General features: G+C 36.5%; 2 protein-coding genes across 2 annotated transcripts in view; both read left to right on the top strand.

Annotated features, from left to right (window-relative positions):
• The window catches only part of LOC118269964 (scavenger receptor class B member 1), a 57030-nt gene that overhangs the window by 13669 nt on the left and 16790 nt on the right, over positions 1-26571 (top strand). Inside the window, exons 2-3 of the mRNA XM_050706929.1 lie at positions 8074-8168; positions 9314-9405. Coding sequence (XP_050562886.1) covers positions 8084-8168; positions 9314-9405 — 177 coding nt within the window. The 5' untranslated portion in view covers positions 8074-8083. The remainder of the gene's footprint in view (positions 1-8073; positions 8169-9313; positions 9406-26571) is intronic.
• Positions 17848-21635, top strand: LOC118275773 (uncharacterized). The gene is made up of 2 exons (XM_050706928.1): positions 17848-17971; positions 18950-21635. Exons 1-2 carry the CDS (start codon positions 17940-17942, stop codon positions 21516-21518), a joined length of 2601 nt encoding a protein of 866 aa, XP_050562885.1. The 5' UTR covers positions 17848-17939; the 3' UTR covers positions 21519-21635.

Here is a 26571-nt window from a genome sequence, read left to right as displayed (position 1 = left end):
CACTGTATTTTTTGCTTTGGAAACAATACGAAAATGCTGTAAGCGCGCTGTCAGCGCGAGGACCGTGCGCTTACAGCGTTTTTGTATTGACATTATGAAATATATCATACGACATAAGATTTAATGTTCAAATTTAAATAAGAAGTTTATTCCTGGGTTCTATCGGTGCCATGTGTGATATGACCTTATGTCATTAGACTATTTTAACTATTAATAACAATTTTTTATGCTATCTCCTTGATATTTAACCTATTATTTATAGTTTAAGTCACTTAAGATGTTTAATATTTATGACAGATTTATCACTATGCATTTCGTAGAAATCTAGCAAAATATTAGAGTTTTCCTTAATCCTGCTTGGTAAAAGAATGTATTTATTTATTTTTCTTCCTAATGCATTTTATTTTTATTATGCTAGAAGATAGATTAGCTTGTGGTGTCAATGCTCTGGTTATGGCACTAAACTCCTTTTATTCTAATAATAACAAGCCTAGAATAAATTACCTTCAGAAAAATAATAATGGCAATATGGTATAGTATGTATAGTATTATGTAGTATATCCTATAATATTCTTCTTTGTTTTTCTCCATAAAAAAAATACGATTAGGACTCGTTCCTACTTAGTTTTATAGACAGGCAGACAAACTGACAAACAATTATATTTTTGTTGTATTATATTATAGTGCCTATGTTAAAATATTTTAACAATGACTCTAACTTTTACACCTACTGTTGTGTCTGCATCACCCTAAGGTTGACTGTTAGAGAACTTCACTCCACCATTGTTTTAAGGTACAAAAAGTGTAAAATAAATAAATAGTATAATGTAATTTTTTTATATTTTATAGTATTTAAATTTATAAAGACTATTTCCATTTAATTGTTCCCTATAAATACACATGCCCATGTTCACTGATTTTAACCCTAAGCTTGACTGGAAGAGAATACCATTAGACATTAATATCTGCCTTATATAATAATAGCTACTTCCGCGCGGTTTCACCCGCTCTGCTTGGCTCCTATTGGTCATAGCGTGATGTTTTATAGCCTATAGCCTTTCTCGATAAATGCACTACCTAACACAAAAATAATTATTCAAATCGGACCAGTAGTTCTGGAGATTAGCGCGTTCAAACAAACAATCAAACAAACTCTTCAGCTTTATAATCTTTATATATATAATTCTTCTGTAAGTGTGTATGTCACTGAACTTCTCTTAAACGACTGGACCAATTTTGATGAATTTTTTTGTGTGTGTTCAAGGGGATCTGAGAATGGTTTAGATTCACAATTTTGTCCGCTGGACAATGTTTTTTTAATTAATTTTTAATTTATTAGTAGTTGTTGATTTTGGAATGTTTTACATAGGATCCGACAGACGGCGCTATCATCGCAGTGTCAAATATTAATGACGTTAGATATTGTCATAACATTTGAACAATAATTTTCATCAAAATGGTCCAGAATGATTTAGCTTATTAAAAAAAGTTTAAAATTTTCAAATTAAAGACGTGTAGACAGGACAACGTCTGTCGGGTCCGCTAGTATTATATATATATATATATAGTATAGATTACTTGTTCTTGTGTACATTAAAGCTTAAATCTCATTTATACTTATTATACATACAAAACTAAAGAGTTTTGTTTGTTTGATTGAACACCATAATCTCTGGAACTACTGGTCCGATTTCAAAAAATATTTTTATGATGGATAGTCGCTTTAGCGAGGAAAATTCTAGGCTATTAAATATCACGCGATGGTTAAAAGGATATAGTTAATAAATAAATAAAAAGAAATATATTTAAAAGTTTTAAATTATCATTTTTTCCTTATATTTAGACAAAAATAACCATTCATCGTTTTCCTTGTTTTATTGCCATGTCTAATAAGTCATTCATTGATATAATTGATTATCGACAATAAATCCTTTGCAAATTACCTATACGTATATATACAAACTGCACTGCGTATAAAAATCATCTACCTATTAAAAAAGCTCCAATCAGGTTTCGCCTATTTTTATCGAAATCGATTAAGTAGTTTAGACATAACGATCGAACAGACAAACATGCATACCTATTTATTTCATAATCACTAGTTTTTATTATTAGGTGTTTATTTAAGTACCGTAAAACATGGCAACTTTACCATATTTTGGAACAAAAATAGAAATATATTTTTAACAATAAGACGCATAGAAACCAAAACTATAAAGACAAGTTCATTATTTACTTTTTTTGACTTGTTTAAAACACTAGAAAAAATAACTAAAAATGGATAAAAACTCGTCGTTGATCGACGTGGTCTAAGGTAATTATCTACTACGAAAAAAACTTGACATCAGTCTGTTCTGAACTGAACTTTAGAGATCATTTAGTAACTTTGATGGAGTTTTTGTTCAAGTAAAAACTTCATGATGGTTGGTAATACATAATTACAATACATTATTGTGATAATTTAGGAACCCTTAGTACATCAGATACCTACCGTCTATAAAAGTCCTGTCAAAAAATACTCCAGGCATTTCTGAGATTAGCAGGAACGAATAAACAGACAGATTATTTACAGGCAAAAATTAAAAATGGATAGCATGTTGTAAAAAGCCTCGAATTTTACAATAGAAATATACATTATACATATATCTGAACATATTGACTATTCGATATTAATCGAGTTTTAGCTCAGATCAACTAATAGGACCATCGAATTACATTTATTTTAAATTAAAAATGGATGGAATACCACACCTAAACCACAAAAATGCCACACGTAAATGAATACTTACGATTATCACCTACGTTTACCACAATCTATACCAAAATACATCAAAATTGGCTCAGCTGTTTAGGGAAAAACGGCAACCATACAACCAAACTCACATTAGCACTTAACATAACATCGATGTAGTAGCAATAGGAAGTAAGAATAAGCCTAAATGTACACTAAACCATCTTAAGCATAAATAAATATATATTTCCTTGAAAATCTTAGAAAAAACGCGAATTCTGCGTCAACAAATGAACGGACACTTTACATTGTTTGTCGTTTGGAACGTCATTAACAATACATATGAAATTATTTGGTTGTTATATGTACTATATTATGAGGATATAATATGACATCATCGTATATAATAAAATGTTTGTTATATGTTGAGGGATATTTAAAAATCCACCCTGTAGTTATTGTTTTAATTCACTTTAGCTTAATTACCAAAATAATTATTTCCTAAACAAAAACATTTTGGTTTTAAACTCTCATATCTAACAATATCCAATTATTGATTATCAATATACATTTTAAGTGTGGGAGAGCCATGCTTGGGCACGATCGGGCCGACTCGACTGGAGTGATACTACTGCAAAACCGACGTGAAACAACGCTTGCGTTGTGATTCGTTGAGCGAGTGAGATTACTGGAGACGAAATTATCCCGCCTTTGGTGTGCCTCGAGTTCGTCCATTGGCGGCGGCTATTACTTACTATCAGGTGATCCGTCTGCTCGTTTACCAGCTTATACCATAAAAAAAAGTATACCTATCAAATCTACTTATAGATGTTTTTTTATCAAATCAAAACTTGTATTTAGGTATTTTTAATTAACCAATTATCTTCGTAGCAAATTACCTAACATTCAATAATTAAATCAATTATGTAATACCTATAAATCCTACAATTATTAAATAATAAGTTTTATTACGTACTTAAAATACAGTATTTACATATTATTTATCAAACAGAATTATTTTATTTTAGTTTTAATAATTTTATGGCTATTTGGACTTCAGACTTTACAAAAAAGAACCTTAGATTTCTAGATAAACAAGTTGTATTTTAGATAACCTTAGAATTTGAATTTTCAATAGGGTAGATGACTAATTTCTATTTTAATGTCCGTCTTGCTAAGCTGATTTAAAAACATTAGAGACGTATTTTTTATTTTCTTATGGAAACGAATACTTTCAAAGATATATTGATTTAAAATTGTACTGCTAAACTTTGATTCGTTTTACCTAAGTATTATTTCCTTATACGACAAAATAAAAAATACGTGTCCATTATTTTCTAATTATTATGTTATCGAGTTACTCACGTACTATTTTGACGAGGAACTCGACTAGTTAAAACAAGCCATGCTAGAAAATGGCTCATATTCATATAGCAGCATTCCGCGACACACGATTATCGGCGATTGTAATATATATTATGCTAGCTACTGGCGATTCAAGAATCGCGCCCATCGCGCCCTCTAGTCTGGAATCGCGCGCATTATCTGGCGCGCGCGACGATATTGGCTCGTTAGACTCGTTCGCCGGCGGCTGCGCAGGTGTTAGATTCGATTCTCGGGTCGGCGCAAAAACGGTGCTACATACCGCGCTCAAAACTGTGTCACACTCCAGACCCGCAACATTGTAGGTTGACGCAGATTGTAGACTCGGCTTCCAGGAACAGGTGGTAATGCCCAGCCACCGTCTCTGTTGAAGTTGGGACGGCGACTTATTTCGATGGCCTCACGTACTTTCCGCGGTACAAAGTATTTCGTCCTCGCTAGTACGGAGACCTTGTCGAAGCGAAGGAAATGTTTTAAACGTGCAACCATACAAGCATGCTCGGCTACTGCCGATGTATAACACAACATCCCTGTTCTTCACAAGTGCGTATGCCTAAATTACTTTGAACCTGGTTAAACATAAATTATATAGTTTCCCCAATGTAAATCTTAGCCAAAGTCGCAATTCTGCGTAACATGTATACCCCGGGAACTGCCAGTGGATCCTTGTCCTTTGGCGAGTCATTAACAATACACGTAATTACCGGGTGGGCGGACTAGATCGTATGATGCTGTATAATACGACGTAACAGGTGTCCGAAAATGTTTGTTACTCCTTTCACGAATATTAAAAATGCTGGAGTCCGCTCCGCAACTGCCGGTTCATTTTACCTGATGAATTACTCGCCAGTCGAGTGACATTGGCGCCAGTTGTACCCATTTTGGTTTAAGTTACCCGTTTAACAATGATCAAGTTATGCAATCAATTTACTGGGGATCACACAGGTTCAGTGCCCGGTTGATTAAAGTACGGGGAACAGAGGCATTTAGGTGGGAAAATGATGGTGAAACAACGGCTTAGGTACCGGTCTGTGTGTGTCGGTTTACGGTAAACCGTGTGTGACATCGGCCGTCTGTTTCACGTCTCACGATGCACATCCAAGATTTCGGCAACATTCCTTCCTTTTCCTAACTCAGTGGTGAAAGACTGGCAATGCTACCGTAACACCGAGTTTAGGTGTCCCACGAATTCCGCCACATGTTCCCGGTTGATGACGGCGATACGTCTTAACATATCAGGTCCATCCAGTATCGCTCGTTTACCGGGGCGGACTTTATAGGCTTGACCCTCAAACCACTCCATATACATATTAGCAACCACTGGCGCTAGCGGCGAACCCATAGCAACTCCGTTCAAAACTTGTATTTAATAATCCCCTCTCCACAAGAAATAACCTGTTGTCAGGCAATGGCTTACACAATCAATGTATCCAATAAATTAGGTAAATCTGTAAATCCGTTCAATGTTGTGGTGAATAATATTTATTGCCTCATCTACTGGAACATTTGTGAAAAGAGATGTGATGTCAAAGCTTACATAATTATCTCCTGTTCTTGGATTTATCGGATATCAGCCAGTTAGTGTTTAATGAATTGACGGGAATCCTTTACATATGAGTTCGTTTTCCCAGTGAAAGGCTGTAATATAGTTGCCAGATGCCGCGATTTGAATTTAATAGGTAGATGGTGCATCAATCTGACTAACTATAGGTCTCAGGGGCCAGTTTGGTTTATGTATTTTGGGCATTAGCCGTATGATCTTGGGCGGTGTAGGGTTATGAGGGCGTCAATTGTGCTACCATTTAGTCTTTGTCACCTAGGCCTTGTAATAACTTAACAGTTTTTGTAGTCACCCGGGCTGTCGGATCGTATGACAGTTTCTTGTAGACTGAGGTGTCACTCACCATTTGCGTGATCCTCTCTTCGTACGCCTTGGTATCAACAACCACAGTCGCGTTGCCCTTATCAGCTGGTAGCACAAGAATGTCCGGATCGTTAGAAATACTTTGTACCGCGGAAAGTACGTGAGGCCATCGAAATAAGTCGCCGTCCCAACTTCAACAGAGACGGTGGCTGGGCATTACCACCTGCCTGGAAGCCGAGTCTACAATCTGCGTCAACCTACAATGTTGCGGGTCTGGAGTGTGACACAGTGAGCGCGGTATGTAGCACCGTTTTTGCGCCGACCCGAGAATCGAATCTAACACCTGCGCAGCCGCCGGCGAACGAGTCTAACGAGCCAACATCGTCGCGCGCGCCAGATAGTGCGCGCGATTCCAGACAGAGGGCGCGATGGGCGCGATTCTCGAATCGCCAGTAGCAGCGCGACAATCGCCGCGTCGTGTGTCGCGGAATGCTGCTCATGAATATGAGCCTCTAGCATGGCTTGAAACTAGTCGAGTTCCTCGTCAAAATAGTACGTGAGTAAGCCGATAACATAATAATTAATTTAGTATTTAACGTTACAATAAAATCCATTATTTTTCATTACCTAACTGACGGACGAAATAGATTTTTAATTTTCATACCCCGTCATCATCACTATTAAGTATCCAAGTAATTTTGAAAATAGCGCACATTATTACATATCAAGGACATGGCCAAAAAAGTACATCCCATGTACACAGACATAGTAAATATTTTGTAATAAGAAAAAAAATACGTACTTTTCAGAACTCTGAACCTGTCCCCAGTGGTTTTCCTTCTTCAGTAGGTGTTAAAGCCACTGTAGTTATACCGAACCCAATTCTAAAGTCCATACAACTCACTTATTAATTATATTTAAATCTATAAAATTATACGTAAATAAAACTGCCTAAATGACTAACCGCGTAAACAAACACAAACAATAATCCTTTACGTCATTACAATACTAGGAAACTAATATATCTACATATACTACTATACATATATACAATATATAAGGAGCTTTGAAAGTATTTACCAAGGCTTTGATGGAAGGTAGTGTTGTGTTTGAAGATTACAATAGTAAATATAAATTATTGATTATGAGTAATTATTTTTTCATGCAAAAAAATCTACGTATGAGTTTGTTATGAAATTGCTATCTCTTTCACTGTCTCTGTCGCTTCGTCAATGACATAATTGATTGCACTTGCATCGTGCGTATTTGTGAACTACGTTATGCAGAGTAGTGTCAATGTTTATTTAAATTCTTTATGTTATCAAATTGAATTAACTGGGCCGGAGTACGAAATTTTTTAACTATTGTAATCTTCAAACACAACACCTCCTATAAAGCCGTGGCAGATAATTTTAGAATACCTTATTGTATATGACATTTGAAGTACCTACGTAGTACATATGTATAATCATATATGTGTATAATTATAATGTTGAGCACCTCTTACATTGTATAATGTATGACAATTTATGATCCTTTAACCCTCATTATGATCATAAAACGTGATTTACTTACTGAGTAAAAACTTGGCTAATAGTCTATTGTAGTATTTACTACCATTTAATCATGATCATCATGAACATTAGTCACAATATCTACTGCTGAATACTCTTAATAGAGAGTTAATCATTACTCAAATTTACCATTTTTGCTTTGAATCGGAAAATCATCCTTATTCCTACCGTGGCTGAGATGAGAGAGAATGTCAGACTTTTTTGTGAAAAACAATCCCGTCTAAACTTATGCTACATGACCGCAGTAACTTAATGCTCTTTTCTCATGCAACATCCGTTGTATGCCTGTATGGGCATCGGCCCTAGTATAGACTTTGTCATAACGGTCTGAGAGCTCTTTGAAGTGGGCGTGGAATATGACGAACCATACTCTCGACTAACTTAGCAGGTGACTTGGGAATATTAGCTAGATTACTATATATATAAAGGACACCGATTTTCCTAGGCTTCAACTAAATCATATAAATATCATCATATAAAGTTCAAGAAGTGTTTCAAATATATTTTTGTGTTTGTTTCAGAGCCTGAAAGATGGTTGTAGGCACCCTACAACAGGTCCCCAGTAAGGGGCGAATATCGATTATGAAAATACAAAACTTTACAGTTCAAAAACGACGTAAGTAGTAATATTACACATGTTTTTTGAAAACTAGGACTCCCCGAACCTCATTTCGCCTTGGATCTTATTCTTTCTTTGTGTAAAATCTTCTCCTAACAATAATAAATTGATCATAAAGAATTAACGAAATCGATTTTGCTGTTCTCCAGATTTGCTCTTAGCTGCACATTTAGCGATTCAAATTTATGTTTATAGATTGTTAAAAGAAGAAATAAATAATATGAAACACCGAACACCGATTAATTAAAACAATACGAAATATTTTTCGCCTAAGGATCTTCGGATCTTGCCTCGTAATAGACCAAAATACAAAAATAAATAACTGCCGATGCATTTCGAATGAATGAACTGGAATCTCATTAAATCACGACAACCAATTTTGGTCAATGGTCCGTTGGAGCATTGGTGACAAATATCATTTTAGACTCAAGTGCTATTTCATAAGATTTATTACACCTTGTATCCTGTTTGATTTCCATCTTTACATGAAAATATCTAAATTAAATTGCAATAATCTAAAACCAGACTAATCTAGACTTTACTGCTAATAACATAAGTCGTATAATAAGTTTATACATATTTATAGGAATTATCTAAGTAGAAAAAATATATATCTATTGGAATGGTCACTGAACTATAAAGTCACATTTTGTTTCACATGGGTATTTGTTTTTCATATCTTCGTTTATTTTGTTTCCTGCCTCATGTGTCTAATGATTGTAGATAAAACAGCATTTTTGTAGGATAGGGGCAAATAGCAAACCACCTGATGATAAGCAATCAGCGTCAAACTTTGACACCCACAACACCAGGAAAGTTACAAGTGCGCAGCGGTAACTCTTTACGGAAATTAAGCCTTCCATAACCTCAATCACACGGCGACATATAACGCAAGCGTTATTTCACGCCCGTTTTATGTGAGGCCGTAGTATCAGTCTGCTCGAGCCAGCCCATTGCATTGATGATAAAACATTTATTTTTAGGACGTTTCAGAGTAAGGTAATATCATAGAAAATACAATCTAGCTTAATACTAATGAGTAATTTAATTTTAACTTATTTTGCTAGGTAGATTAATAATGTGTCCATTAACACGTCTCTACTACGTAAAAACTAGCTCCTGAAATCACTTCTTTTTTCCAGATTCTGTCATCAGATTATCGTATGGCCTTTTGCTGGCGATAATAGGAACCATAATGGCTGCTATAAATCCTTTAGACATCGTTACTACATGGGTAAGTGAACCTATTATTTTATTCTTAATCTGCTTCGAATTAATTTATCGATCACTTTTGGTCAATCAAAACTTGGTCTCCATATATCATATTATGACAAAGTAAACTACAAAACTGCAATCATTCTCAAGTTACATAATAAAACCTGATGTGACCTATTAATTTTTATTTAGGTATTTATTCCTAATTTACGCGTCTATAAACCGCAAGTATGGTATAAAATGCTAACAATTTTTGACGTAAATTGGACTGACATTCAAAGGACCGACACCTTATGATTCGATTTCAAACTGGTATTGTTTTTAAGAGTAATAAATAAATATAAAAAATAAGAATATCTTATTACATAATATTCTCAGAAACCAATCTTTAAAATGATTTGACTTGACTAAAAATCACACAAATACTCACGTATTATTAATGGAGATAAGCTGTACTAGTTTCAAGTCGCAGAGGGACTTTTCATCATGAGCAGCCTGCTCAGACGCGGCCACGTCAGTAAGAGTTTCGAGTCCCTCTGTGACTTGAAACTAGTAAAGCTTTTTTCCATTATACATAAGTAAACCGGGATTTTTGGTTAATTTAGTATGTTTTACGATAGTTATTATAAAAATATAATTTGACTTTTTCGTAATAAAAACACAAAGACTACAGCAATTACAAAACTTTATTACCTTGTCGTTCATATACATTTTAATTGTCATTACTATATTTTTTACACAAATAAAAATTTTACAGCTGCTCTGGTCAGTACCTAATTTTTTCCGCGTAAAAAAAGTTGTTTTATCGTCCAACAGTTTCAATTACTAATGTCGAAAAAAATGGCGGATGTGTAGAAAAACTAGCGGTTATTCTTTTTTCTGTGTAAGCTTAAACACGAGTTTTAGACACGTGAGCTTAATAACTAAGTTAGTTTAATGTAACATATTGACGTCATACGTAAGTCGAAATTATTTAACTCATTTAGGTTCGGATGGTTGGATAATTTAATTCAGCGTTCAATCACGTCTGAATGCTTTAGACACGTGTGTTGATGAATAAAAAATGTCTAAAATTCTTAATGATACGATGTTACCTACGTCAGTGTTTCAGAACTGGTTAATATTCCTATAAGTACTTAAAGAAATATTCGTTATTAGGTATTTAAAATTAATTTGAACTTTTTCATTCATATCCATTTTTTTCATTTGAATGTAAGTAAAAACAATGAAAAGTTGTGTTGTGAAATAGTTTAGAATCTATCGATGCTCTAACTCTGTATTAAAAATCTTGGTAATCACTTAATTTTTGTTTTTTACATCATATTACATCGTGATGTGTTGCCAATTATACATTAGATTACACCTTAAAATAATTAAAAAAAGAGAATGCAATAATGTACAAAAATACAAGCATCCTGGGGTGACTTTGTATACAAGTAGTAAATCAAAAACCTGTCTAAATAATTATTTAGAATACTGAATTCCATATAGTACAAAAAAAAGTAATGAACTTAACATTTGTGCAATGAGGTAGCTAACCGGTCAAACCCAATATCAATTAATTTGACGACAGGAAATTGTAAATTGAGTTTTTTTGCTGAAAAAAATACATCCTATAAGCTAATAACTATATGTTACTATGAATATTCTTTATATTAAAAGGTTGATATGTTGTGTTACGTAATATTAATAGGATTTATTTAAAAAAACTAGAATGAAATCCTTATGATTAGACCTGTCTTATAAATCTTCATTTATTTTGTCCTTAATCCTATTTCATTTCTTAATCTACTGGGTTTTATACGTGTTTCTGACTGTCGTATACGTAGTTTTAAAACTGCGCCATGGATTTTGATGCGGTTTTTTAATAGATAGAGTGATTCAAGAGGAAGGTTTATATGTATAATACATACACCATTGCACCCATGCGAAGCTGGGGCGGCTCGCTAGTAAATAAATAAAATAGTCTTAAATACAATAACAACCAATTAATTTTTATGGTACTTGGAACCACCTACATTTTCTTTATATACGTATTTGTTTATAATTGCAGGAAATCAATCAAAACCATTTAAATATGTCTACGTCACACATATGTCAAAAAAAACCGGTCACAGGTAACATAACCTGTGAAATTAAATCGTAGTGACGCACATCACGATACGATACGTATTCGATTTTTTAAATCGATTAATTTTTTATTTAGTATTTTGTTAAATCTATTCATTTCATAACTATGCGTCTCACTTTCTTTTTTTGAAGATATATTAATTTAAATATTGAAACTAGTTTGCTACATTGTACTGCTATTTTCTAAAACAGGATTGAATAAACCATGACCTACTTAAAATACCTTCATTGAATATGGGTTTTTTTGGAAACGGGTTTTTTCTAATTTTTTGACTGCACGGTTAACGCGGTTGCTAGGCAACCGGTTGTCGCGTAACGTTTATCATGTTCGATTGCCTAACTGAGTAACTCTTTGTCTGATCCACAAATTCTGGTTTCGGGTCTGGGTGTCATGTGCATGTGAACTTGTATGTTTGTAAACGCAACCACGACACAGGAGAAAAACCTAGTGCGGGGCAACGTTTAAAAAAAAGTATCTGTGTAATAATTTACGAATCTTTTATGAGATCAACACTAAGAATATTAGCTACATATCACAGTAATAGATACAATTATCTCACACCTTTCTTACATAGATACGAAATTACAGGATTGAATTTTCACCCCTGTCATTTTGGTATCTACTTTGTATCTAATTTGGTACCCATTACAAATCTTAACTCATCATCATCATCAATAGTCTATAAGTGGCCACTGCCGTCCAAAGCTATATTCTCACACGGAGTTATGAGCCTTAATCACCACGTTTACTTAAAGTTGATTGGCAAAACTTAACTATGTACTTCTTTATAACCCTTTGGAAATAAAAGACGCAATCACCTCAATACAATATTACGTTATTTTGGGTCAAATTATTACATTTATCTCAAGATATTATCCACACAATTCTAGAAAGATAAACTGGAGTATGTCAATCCCTTATCTCTGGCTACGCATAGACAAGGACCAAAAAGGTCATGTAACTCCTAATATAATAATAATTTATGATAATCTGTTTTTTTTTCATGTTTTTAAGGGTCATATCTACTTCCTGATTGTGAGTATTATGTCTATGTTATAGATGTGATATAGGGCCGTTCAAGTATTACGTAAGGACTATAGGAGTGGGGGCGTCTTTGCTTTTTTGAGTGACTTGTTTAGTAGGTATTAGGTTTATAAAATAGACTCCAACATCCCAGAGGTTTTCTTCACTCACTCTTAACGAAATACGTCATGATTCCCAAATTATAATAGAAGATGAATTTCAAAGTCTCTGCTATATTGTTGAACAACTACTTATAAGTCGCCACTGCTGACCAAAAGCCTCTTTTCGCAAGAAAGTTTGAGCATTTTCATGACGCTTGCTCAATGTGGGTTGGCGATTTCAAACTTATAATTGGAAATTATAAGCCCAGGTTTCCTCACGCTATTTTCCTTCTTCGTTTGTCAGTGGTATCTAAATCTCAGAAAGTACGTAGAACTCAGAAAAAGTCACATTAGTACTTGCCATTTGGCAGGTTTCGAGCCCGTAGCAGGCGTCTTAATTTTCCGGGCCACCACACTAACATCAACTGCTATATTACTGAGCAACTATTTAAGCTAAGACAATCATAGTTTAGTCAGTATGTACACGTTTCAGTTAATAATATATTTTCTTCATATTCGTTTAGGTGCAAAATTCAAGGATTATTTTTTTGGCACAATATTGCAGAACTCGCTAGATTTGCTAGATAAACATAGTGTAATAACTATGTAGACAAAACAAATTATTTACTCGTTAGGTAGGTGTATATAGCCAATGGCAATCAGACGTAGAAACAAAACAATAGATGATATAATGTGTACTGTTAAAAAAAGGTATAAGTAGATACCTATTTGGCTATTATAGTAGATACAACATTTTTGTAAATTCTAACTATCCTACTATTATGACAGCACGGTTGGTGCTTTGTGTGATCCATAAGGCAGTTGTCCCACCGGCAACGATGAGACGTGGCGAGCGAGTGTGTAGTTCTGATATTTGTGTAGCTCGGCTATAAGCGAGTGTGCGAGTGAGGCGGGCGATTACTCGCACTACGATACGCACTGTAGAGAAATGACCACTGGTTGCTAGCTCGGCGTGAGTTTTAATCGCTTGGCGAGTGTCGCCGAGCGAGTGTTATCTTTCATAGCTCTTGTCGCTCAGCGACAAACTAGTGAAGCGAGCACTCGCCGGCAGTGTGAACAGTCAGCGATCAACTATTTGTATATGCATCTCTTTTGTTTACACGGAAAGTATATCTATTGTACGTTTCTTGAGCGAGAAAATAGCCGATAGTTAGTCGTTCACTCGCCGTTGGTGGGACAAATGCCTAAGGTATTGTTTCGGGTCTGGATGTCATGTATATGTGAAATTGTTTATTTATTTATTTAATTCAAAAGTTACAACGGTAGACAACCAATTAAAGCAACTTACATACATAACTAAAACATAATTAAACAGGAATTAACAGCATTCATAAGTTCGCCTCGCAGTACTTCAGGCATTCCGACAAAATCTCCTTCCATCCATCCACGAACAGATCATTTGTTGGATTTGCATCCAAGAGACCATTGAGCGCGGCCAGAGTGCGAGGAATCGGTGACTTAGCACGTGCGACGGTACGACATGAAGGCACGGCAAATAGTCGGTGCTTTTTACCTCGGCAGTAGTTATCCGGGACGTATAAGCGCGATAATGCCTCCAGTAGATCTGGTGCGTCAATAGACCCACGAAGCGTTTTACAGGCTACTGCAAGTTGGTTTCTTGCTCTCCTTACCTCTAGCGAATTGTATCCTAGGCAGCCTAACAAAAATTTTGTCGGATAGAGGTAAGGATAGTACCCGTGCAGTCGCTTGTACAAGTTCCTAAGGAACGCTTTTTGGACTTTCTCCAAGACTAGGGCATAAGTAGTTTCGTGTGGGTTCCACACTATGTTTGTAAACGTACGCACGATACAGGAGAAAATCCAAGTGCGGGGCAAGACTTTTTAAAAACAATTGGAAACTATTGAAGACCAAATACTCTCTTCTTACATTAGAGAATTTCATAGTTTTCTTTAAATATCAATTAAAAACGTAACATCTAAAATTAAATTATTGATCAAAGAAGAGTATGATTTTTGCTTCAAGTAAGTAATCCCAATGTTTTTATGAAGTACCTACATAATTTATAATTATGTCGTACATAAATAAGCTTTCTTAATGTCGTGTAATATTAAATTCAATGACGCCCAGACAAAACTTAATACTTCTCTGTATGATAATACCCAATATCATCAGACATTCAGTCCAGTCTTCCGGTACCAATTACACTTTATCAAATTGGTCACAAATCCGTGTAATAAACAATAACTTATAAGTATACACGGTGTAACAAAAAGGGGGTATACATATTAAATGCACGGTTTCTAGATAACATAATAAACGATACGGAAAGGGGTATACATATTAAGTGCACGGTTTCTAGATAACTAATAAACGATACGGAAAGGGGTATACATATTAAGTGCACGGTTTCTAGATAACTAATAAACGATACGGAAAGGGGTATACATATTAAATGCACGGTTTCTAGATAACATAATAAACGATACGGAAAGAGTTTTTTAATTTAAACTCATGTTTTCATGGAACGAAGATATGAATTTTACCAATATTTTATTTTTTATTTTTCATGCGAATTAAAATTAGGTAGATAGGTACTAGGCGATCAGATTTACAGAAGAAATGTTTCGTAATTAGCGAGTGACCCCTGTAGTGTTGTGACACGTTTGTATGATTTATAAAATCAAGAACCATGCGACACCAAGTATTTGGTACCAATTTTTTTTAATGTATTTTAAGCTGAAACTATTTGTAGAGATTCTATTCAACTCACATTCAACCTGTATTCTTCAGTGCTTCTTGATGTATATGGGTATTTTGTTACACGCTGTATATAAAACTGTTATTTTGTAATAATAACTGGGGTTATCGTGTAACCGTTAATTTCACAACTCGTTATCAATCGCAACGTATTTTACTTTCTTGTGTTGTGTGTCAATTCATTCATTGATAATAAATACTTTTCTAGAATTTGTTATGTCTGTTACGAATTGATAATAAAACGAATGAAACATTATTTGGTAAAAGCCAGTAAACGAGCAGACGGGTCACCTGATAGTAAGCATTCGCTGCCACTCATGGACACCCGCAACACCAGACGCTCTATATGTACGTTGCCGGCCTTTTAGTGGTTAGGGATTTTAAGGGTTAGTGGGATTTTTTAAAATTTTACGGCTTTATTTAATTAGTAATATTTAAGTTGCAGCAAACCAGCCATTACACTGTACATAAATTTGTCTTAAAATTATGCCAAACCTACTACAAACTACCTACCTAGTATCTAATATAAAATTAAATATATAATAGTATTGTACCAACAAATACACCCTAGCATCTCGCAAAATGTAGTTAATCAGTCATAATTCACATTCGTAAGGAATTCATGTACATTTTTTGTTTTGACACAAAACAAATTGGGTAATTCGTTTTGATTATACTTGTAGTACTTATGACAATACGACAAGAAATGAAAAATGTCGAAAAAAATATAGCAAATTTTAAAATACAATTTTCATGATGACAATACTTGACTATTTGTACTTTTTTTGTTACCAAAATTATTGTTTACCGTTAAAAGAGTAGAGTCACATTAGTCAAAAAATTCAAAAATGGAACGCAGACGTTCCATTGTTATGCCGCACCGTCCAAAATTTTTTTTTATCTGTGAGTCTGTGATTTTAAGCGGGAATTGGGTAATTTCCTTAGTTGAAAATATAAAATATAAAAAAATTATTACACTTTCATTCATAGATATTTAATGATCTAATTAATTTTGTCTAATTATATCTATCTTAATTATTTATCTAATTTTCTAGATAAAAATCTGCTATTTGACGCAAATATTTGATGACGTTATAACGCACTATTTTATAGAAAATATCGTGTTTGACGTTTAGAAAAAAGTATTGACTAGTAAGAAAATATATAGCCTATTATTAAAATAATTTGTAACACAAGATAATTATGTTTATTTAATAAATATTTTAGAATGTCCTTAACGCTTTTATTTTTTCAATATTCGTACTTTAAATCAACCTATTATCAATATATCGGAAGACATAATAGTCTTACTTTATCAACTGTTAATCTTTCACTTTATATTTGTTTTTTCTTACATAAATGATACGTAGAACGACATAATTTATATCAAAACACTTTTTGTCCATTTTGATAATACGTCAAACATACTGTTAAGCTTTTTTAAGTTTTTAAACTGACATGGTCACTAACACTATAATTAGAACTTGTGACGGGATATTTACCATGTTTATTGAATTTGGTGAGTTTCCGATATTTCGGCACTGTTGCAAGCGCCATGATCACGGATTAACTGGAGTAAATGCGGGTGGGTGTTCACGAGCAGACAAATCGGTCTACCCGCTTTCTCGTTCGTTTCTTGCTGACGTCACTAACACCACTACCATTGTCACTTGTATCTCGGTTTAGCTCTCGACACACAAAACTCACTGTGTCCGCTCGCGAACTTTTTCTTTCTTGGCACTTTTGCGGGTTTTACACAGTTGGACCACTGGATTCCAAGCCCTCGACAGTTGAAACCCATCCTCCCGGTTGAAGTTTTTGTACTTGGTTATCTCAATCGCTTCTCTTACCAGTCTAGGTATATAGTGGCGTTCTGTCGAGATAACTTGTGGGTAATGTAACTCAATCCAGTGGTTTGATCCAGCCTCCAGGATGTGTTGAGCTATAGCGGATTTTTGTGCGTCGTTGTTTTTCACCGCTCTGATATGCTCAGAAATTCTACAAGCCACAGTACGCTTAGTCTGACCGATATATGATTTGCCACAACTACAGTCCACTTTATAGACACCAGGTCTTTCTAGAGGGAAGCTATCCTTCGGCGAGCGCAGCATCTGGGAAACTTTCCGGAAAGGAGTGAAGACAGTCTTAATGGCGTATTTGTGGAGAATGTTTGCAACCTTATCTGTCACTCCCTTCACATATGGCATAAATGCTGGTTGCCTCTCAACCTCGCACCTCCGATGTCTATTAGTGGGTTTCTTCTTGTGCTTTGCAATCCTATATCCGTTACTCTGCAGCACCTTCATCACATGTGTCAGCTCCTCCTGTAGATGTTCCTCGTCGCATAAATCATATGCGCGGTTGGTGAGTGAGGTGACTACAGAGTTTAGTTGTCTGGGATGGTGGTGAGAATCAGCTTGTAAATATCGGTCAGTGTGAGTCGATTTCCTGTAAACCGAGTGTCCTAGAGAGCCGTCAGCACGAACTAAAATCTTCACGTCCAGAAATGGCAATGTCCTCTCATTTTCCAACTCGTAAGTGAAGTTAATCTTCGCGTGCATGTTGTTTAGATGTGCCAAGCATACTTTCACCTCTTGTTCGCTCCCCTCTATGATACAGAAAACGTCATCGACATACCTCTTCCACAGCTTTATAGATGTGGTGGCAACAAGCTGATTCTCACCACCATCCCAGACAACTAAACTCTGTAGTCACCTCACTCACCAACCGCGCATATGATTTATGCGACGAGGAACATCTACAGGAGGAGCTGACACATGTGATGAAGGTGCTGCAGAGTAACGGATATAGGATTGCAAAGCACAAGAAGAAACCCACTAATAGACATCGGAGGTGCGAGGTTGAGAGGCAACCAGCATTTATGCCATATGTGAAGGGAGTGACAGATAAGGTTGCAAACATTCTCCACAAATACGCCATTAAGACTGTCTTCACTCCTTTCCGGAAAGTTTCCCAGATGCTGCGCTCGCCGAAGGATAGCTTCCCTCTAGAAAGACCTGGTGTCTATAAAGTGGACTGTAGTTGTGGCAAATCATATATCGGTCAGACTAAGCGTACTGTGGCTTGTAGAATTTCTGAGCATATCAGAGCGGTGAAAAACAACGACGCACAAAAATCCGCTATAGCTCAACACATCCTGGAGGCTGGATCAAACCACTGGATTGAGTTACATTACCCACAAGTTATCTCGACAGAACGCCACTATATACCTAGACTGGTAAGAGAAGCGATTGAGATAACCAAGTACAAAAACTTCAACCGGGAGGATGGGTTTCAACTGTCGAGGGCTTGGAATCCAGTGGTCCAACTGTGTAAAACCCGCAAAAGTGCCAAGAAAGAAAAAGTTCGCGAGCGGACACAGTGAGTTTTGTGTGTCGAGAGCTAAACCGAGATACAAGTGACAATGGTAGTGGTGTTAGTGACGTCAGCAAGAAACGAACGAGAAAGCGGGTAGACCGATTTGTCTGCTCGTGAACACCCACCCGCATTTACTCCAGTTAATCCGTGATCATGGCGCTTGCAACAGTGCCGAAATATCGGAAACTCACCAAATTCAATAAACATGGTAAATATCCCGTCACAAGTTCTAATTATAGTGTTAGTGACCATGTCAGTTTAAAAACTTATATCGCGAACCGGTACGGGCCGGATAGTGTTAAATTAATAAAACAACTAGAACGCGCGCGGAAAAAGTGTGGTTGTTTGGAGGAGTCCTTGAACTTTTTAGTTAAGTGCAGAGATGCGGACGTTATCCCTGTATGTGTGAGACTGAAACCTCGGCAGGACATCCACAACTCCGCTAGTATTCTACGGAACGCGAGTGTAAAGTTGCTACGGAAGGTTATCCGCAATACCAGATACCAAATGGATGAGAACAGTCGTGAGTTGTATTATTTGCATCTTAAATGTAGTGCGTTGTTGACATCTGGTGACTTCGATATTTGTGATCGTATTACCTACTTGCAAGCCAAACGCTCTCAAGAAATGAGTGCAGCGGTCAAACAACAAAAGTATGAGTCACTGATTCGAACACAAAAACCGGTAAGTGACAACGATAAAAACTCACTAGAAACTCGAACGGTTGTTAATTTGTCCGATAAGGTATTGTCACAAGGTGCACTTAGAGTACTAGAGAGAGGGTTGAATTTCGCTCCTACTCCAAACCACATCCCTTATGAAGAAGTGATAGGAAGTGTGGAGGAAGTAATAAGACGGAATCAGATACCGGCGAGTGATGCCGATGTGTTGAGACAGGACACAGCCGTTGCTTTACGTCACGCCAAACTTCCAACGCCAAACATCACAACTGAAGAAAAGGCCGCACTACGTAATCTCCGCCAAGATGAGGACGTGTTAGTACTTAAAGCGGACAAAGGGAATGCTACAGTGGTTATGAACGTCACGGAGTATGATAAAAAGATTCGCCACTTATTAAGTGATGTAAACACCTACAAGAGAGTGAACTACAACCCGACAGCGCGGACGAATCGCAGTACACACAAAATCCTAAAAGAATGTCAACATATACTTACAGATGACACATTTAAGTACTTGCTCCGTCCAAGAAATGTACAACCTCCCAAAATATATGGTCTGCCGAAGGTGCACAAGCCGAATGTTCCACTGCGACCCATAGTCAGCCAGATAGATTCGCCTACTTACCACCTGGCGAAGCATGTGGCTAGTATACTGCAACCATTGGTTGGACGTTCGACATCATATGTGAAGGACTCGAGGCATTTTATTGACATACTGCAGTCCATCAAACTTCGACCTAACGATCTATTGGTTAGTTTTGATGTTGAGTCGTTGTTCACAAATGTTCCGGTGGCAGACTGCATGGAAGTGGTGAAGTTGAGATTGCAAGAGAACAACATCCCTCTCGAGTATGTTAAGCTGCTTCATCATTGCTTGTGTACCAGTTACTTTGTATACCAGGGTCAGTACTACCTACAGATTGATGGTGTGGCAATGGGCAGTCCAGTGGCTCCGGTGGTGGCCAACATTTGGATGGAACATTTTGAACAGTTGGCTATCTCCACTGCCACCACATCTATAAAGCTGTGGAAGAGGTATGTCGATGACGTTTTCTGTATCATAGAGGGGAGCGAACAAGAGGTGAAAGTATGCTTGGCACATCTAAACAACATGCACGCGAAGATTAACTTCACTTACGAGTTGGAAAATGAGAGGACATTGCCATTTCTGGACGTGAAGATTTTAGTTCGTGCTGACGGCTCTCTAGGACACTCGGTTTACAGGAAATCGACTCACACTGACCGATATTTACAAGCTGATTCTCACCACCATCCCAGACAACTAAACTCTGTAGTCACCTCACTCACCAACCGCGCATATGATTTATGCGACGAGGAACATCTACAGGAGGAGCTGACACATGTGATGAAGGTGCTGCAGAGTAACGGATATAGGATTGCAAAGCACAAGAAGAAACCCACTAATAGACATCGGAGGTGCGAGGTTGAGAGGCAACCAGCATTTATGCCATATGTGAAGGGAGTGACAGATAAGGTTGCAAACATTCTCCACAAATACGCCATTAAGACTGTCTTCACTCCTTTCCGGAAAGTTTCCCAGATGCTGCGCTCGCCGAAGGATAGCTTCCCTCTAGAAAGACCTGGTGTCTATAAAGTGGACTGTAGTTGTGGCAAATCATATATCGGTCAGACTAAGCGTACTGTGGCTTGTAGAATTTCTGAGCATATCAGAGCGGTGAAAAACAACGACGCACAAAAATCCGCTATAGCTCAACACATCCTGGAGGCTGGATCAAACCACTGGATTGAGTTACATTACCCACAAGTTATCTCGACAGAACGCCACTATATACCTAGACTGGTAAGAGAAGCGATTGAGATAACCAAGTACAAAAACTTCAACCGGGAGGATGGGTTTCAACTGTCGAGGGCTTGGAATCCAGTGGTCCAACTGTGTAAAACCCGCAAAAGTGCCAAGAAAGAAAAAAGTTCGCGAGCGGACACAGTGAGTTTTGTGTGTCGAGAGCTAAACCGAGATACAAGTGACAATGGTAGTGGTGTTAGTGACGTCAGCAAGAAACGAACGAGAAAGCGGGTAGACCGATTTGTCTGCTCGTGAACACCCACCCGCATTTACTCCAGTTAATCCGTGATCATGGCGCTTGCAACAGTGCCGAAATATCGGAAACTCACCAAATTCAATAAACATGGTAAATATCCCGTCACAAGTTCTAATTATAAAGCTTTTTTTTGTGGTACAAAATCACATTTTTTACTCGAACACACAAATTACTATGTCTAAACACGTGCCTTATAAATCCGAATAAAAAATACGACATAATATTTTTTTTACGATGGCAAAGGTATTATTACATACAGTCTATTGTTTCGACTAAATTTTAAATCATAGACTACGATGAGTAAAAACTATATGTCTATGAAAATAACTTATATAATTGTACCTAGTTCTTTGTTACGTTTTAGTATCGAGGTTATTGACCTTTGGGTGGCGTGGTCGCTAAACTGATTTCTTAAAGAAATTCCCAGTTGACAAGATGTTAATGATTCATTCGGCCTATTTCATCATGTGACATATTGATAAGGCGGTAATAGGTAGATGTTGAAATTTTAAATATGTAATGTGTTTGTACCTAATTAAATAGGTACCTATTGATAACGTCTAAGTTATTGGTAACACAGTATTTGTAATGTACAGAGTTGCGGTCAGTCTAAAGGGTTACGTGGGCTCCGGCACGAAGCAGGAGTTGAAACGTTTAGTCAGTAAGAGTCTGACACTCCCTCTTACCTCATACATGGCAGGAGAAGTCATAAGTAGTGTGACTCCTGAGGGCAGTTTAGGTGTATTTTATAATAATTTTGTCTACACAGACAAAGACTATACTGTCATGTAATTCACTAATAACATAACAAACAACTTGTCTACACACAATTGTCGAACAGTAATTATTTTGTACATAAGTAATTAAATTACGAGTGACTCTGAGGTGAGATGGGGAGGGTCAGACGGTGAGGTCAAGGGAGGCTGCGTGAGGACGCATGAATGAAGCCTGGAGCCTATGACATAAGAAATAATATAAGAATCTCTGCGGTCTTAGCACAAGTTTGCTTACCTTTAACCCATAGATTATACACTTATACGGGAACTTTAACCAGAGCGAAACGAGAGCGTTTGGCGCTCTGATTGGTTGGATCTTAGCAGCCGGTCAATCACAGAGTCGAACGCGGTCTCGATTCGATATCGTTTAACGTAAAAGAAACTCGTACTTAGCACTCAGGTTTAATCTAGTTAACAATTAGGAAGAAATAAAGATGTAAAAATGTTGGTCTTGTGCTTGAACTATTGTAATTTGATGAGCGATCTTAAGTTCGGTTTCCGGGTCAATAAGACAATTTGTAAAACAGAAAATAATAGATAAAGCTAGCTAGATATACCTACTAGTTGCAAAATACTAGATATTGCCAGTATTTTCCCTTTACCTTGGTAAATTTGTTCGAAACAACTAAATCCTCGATTTCCATTCAAAGTACCTTCTTATTCTACTCGTAAATACCTACTTATTTTTGCGGTGAAATACTGGTTTTTCGTACAAAAAAATCTAAAGCCACTTTTGTCAAATGGTCACGTGTCACATTTAATCAGAAAAAAAATACTAATCACGTGCAACTCGTACTTGGAACGAAAGGTCCCGCACATTAAATATTTTTAAATGTAAAATTTTTAGTTAGTTTGTTTTTTAACTGCCGCACTCAGAGACATTTAATGATTACTTAAACTGCTCCTTACCATTGAATGACTCTGAGTACGGCAGTAAGTATTGTTCTTCGTAAAAGTAGATACACTACAAATTGATTTTACAAAAGCCGTGAAGATAGGTAAAGTCACGTTTCCATTGAACACCTAAAATTACACTACTTTAATTTTATTGTAACTTTCGTGAGACATACTAAATTAATTATTATGTTATCGGCTTATTCACGTAACGAATCAATACTGCTCATGAATATGAGCCTCTAGCATGACTTGAAACTAGTCGAGTTCCTCGTCAAACAGATACGTGAGTAAGCCGATTACATAATTAATTACGCTATTCTATTTATAAAATAAACCTAATCAAACCGCCAAAGATACAAGACAAAAAAAACGTTAGTCTGAATCCAGTTCCTACTACGATTACTATAACACCTATAAATTAAAAATTAAATTAGTTCATCGCCATAAAATGTAGCCTAATCTGAATAACTCAACACTATCAACTGAGTCTATCAGATTACGGCCATAAATATAAAATATTCGAATATTTAACCGAACGATTAACACCGAGACACGTGCATGAAATACTTTAGTATTAATGCTAGAAGTTCACGGCTAGACTCAGGCTGCCTAGGTTAATTCACGCTTGCCGAGGCCAGTGTGTAGACGGGCGACAGTCTCTCATATATGGAATCACTATGGAATGTATCTTCGCGTACAATTCCATTATCTGAATTTGGCTTTAAATTTTAAACATACATACATACATAACCTCACGCCTGTCTCCCATGGAGGTAGGCAGAGACAAAAACGCCAATTGCCACGGTTCTTACACACTTCTTACGCTTCATCAACAATCATCAGTCTTTTCATGCATGCTCGTCGGTTAAAGATACTTTTAATTTTGCCCTTTTTTAATATATCGCCAATCTGGTCGCTATATGTCCGTCTGGGGCGCCCTCTACCGACAGTCCCACTCATTCTTTCTACATGAATTTGTATTAATACGTCAATGCGTCCTTCATTGGGGCTCCGGCTCGAAAAGCAGGAGTAGGAACGGGGTGGTTTTTAGTCAGTAAGAGTCTGACACTCCCTCTCGCCTCGCCCAAGGCGGGAGAAGTCATTGGATGATTTTTTCCCTTGAAAAAATCCTTTATTTTTTTTAAACACCTTTTATTCATTGTATTTGTTTAATCCTATAAAAATAAAATAAATATATTTTGGACTTAATTAAATAATCAAATATAGAAATCTATTTATAGGTAGATTGAAATACCGCAGACCACAGTCAATAATAAATTCTTATTCTTAATATATAACTGTGAGGAATCTAGTCCTACGAGTATCAATAAAATTTGATTTACGCCATTATTATTATAATGTGGGTAATTTTAATATGATCACGTTTTAAATAACATGTTCGGTCGTAGTGGCCAGGCTTAAGACGCCCGCTTCTCATGCACGAGGGTTCGAAACCTACCAACGGCAAGTACCAATGTGACTTTTTCCGAGTTACATGTACTTTCTAATATTATTTAGACACCACTAACAAACGGTAAAGGAAAATATTGTGAGGAAACCTGGGCTTATAATTTCTAATTATAAATTTTAAATCGCCAACCCGCATTGAGTAAGATTAGATTTAGATTTCAGCCATGATCGTCCCACTGCAGGGCAAAGGCCTCCCTACCTTCCTTCCACTCCTCTCTGTTTAAAACTTTTTGCCAATCATTATCATAGCTGTCGAGTTAGTCCCGCCATCTCCTTTTGGGCCTGCCGCGATGTCTAAATAAGCGTAGTGACTCAAACCTTCTCCGTGCGAGAAGAGGCCTTTGGTCAACAGTGGCCACTTATAGGCTGTAGATGTGATGTGATGTGATGTTTTAAATAAATTCGCAAAATGTCGATTGTCTGTCTAAATATATCTTCAGGTAAGGTCATTAACTTTTTGTGATGAAAAGCTACAATAACAAATGACTGTAGGGATTTACTGTTTTTCCAAATTGAGCGATTGTCGTTAGCATATTACTTACTTCATACTTAGCTCTTCTTAAATGATTTTTATTCATAGAATCTTAGTCAGAGCTAATGAGATTTGGTACCGTTTTTTAACACAGAAAACGTGGCGGTCACCAGTGACCAATATTATTATAGGATTTGATCGGTCTGTCTATAGTTAAATTTCTTTTTCAATCGTGGTCATGGCGCTTGCCGAAATATCGGGAACTCATAGACATAAATAAACTTGTTAAATATCCCGTCTCAATTCGTAATGACAGTGTAGTTGAAATCTTTTTTTTTAAGCGTGGGGTTAATCATCTTTAGTTCAATTTAGAACTTTGCGTTTCGGTTTATTCTTGAAGTGGTATGGTCAATTAAGTATTGTTAGGTTTAATGTTAAGGTTAAAAAAATTACATATTATGTGCAGCTAAGTAATAATTTTGAGTACTGGTGAACGTAATGTTACTTAACTTGATCTTGAGTTGCTATATAATACTTGTAATTATCATAATACGAAATAAGTAGCTAAACAAAATATATAGGTACAATAATATTACACATGAGTAACAGAGAACACTAAAATTCATATGATTAAGTATGGGAGAGCCATGCTTTGGCACGAATGGGCTGGCTCGACTAGAGTGATACCACGGCCTCACCGAAAACCGACGTGAACCAACGCTTGCGTTGTGTTTCGTTGTGTGAGTGAGGTTACCGGAGGCCCAATTACCCCCTATTTTTTCCCTATCCACGATTTCCCAATAAACTTTAAATTCCTAAACCTCAAAAAGCAGGGAACGCACTTGTAATGCCTCTGGTGTTTCGGGTGTCCATGGGCGGCGGTGATTGCTTACCATCAGGTGATACGTCTGCTCGTTTACCATAAAAGATATGTCTACACACACCCACATTTTACCACCTAATTGTTCACATAGGAAACTTTAAAACAATATTTCGCAAAATTTAAGACACAATACAAATATTTCCTTGCATATCTACGTAAAAGATCATCCGGTCAAATTCTTAGATATTCGAGTCGACAGTTAAAAATAAACTTAACAATATTGAAGGTTGCTCAGTGACTACGTTGTAGGGTCAAATGGCATTCACGGTAACAGACGCAAAAACATTTTCGAGTTAACAATTTAATTTGACACAATGCCGCTGACGAACAATTTGTGCAATGCGTCAGAGGTTCTATTGACGATCGAATGTTATTCTTGTGAGTTCCGTAGATATATTTTTTAGGTAAACGAGCGGACGGATCATCTGATGGTAAGCAATCGCTGCCGCCTATGGACACCCGAAACACCAGAGGCGTTACAAGTGCGTTGCCCGCCTTTTGGGGGTTAGGAATTTAAGGGTTGTTAGGGAATCAGAGATTGGGAAGATTGTGAA

This window comes from Spodoptera frugiperda, chromosome 30 (assembly GCF_023101765.2).
Source record: "Spodoptera frugiperda isolate SF20-4 chromosome 30, AGI-APGP_CSIRO_Sfru_2.0, whole genome shotgun sequence".
NCBI lineage: Eukaryota > Metazoa > Arthropoda > Insecta > Lepidoptera > Noctuidae > Spodoptera > Spodoptera frugiperda.
Note: the sequence above shows the minus strand (reverse complement) of the source record. Positions and strands in the feature narration are given on the sequence as shown.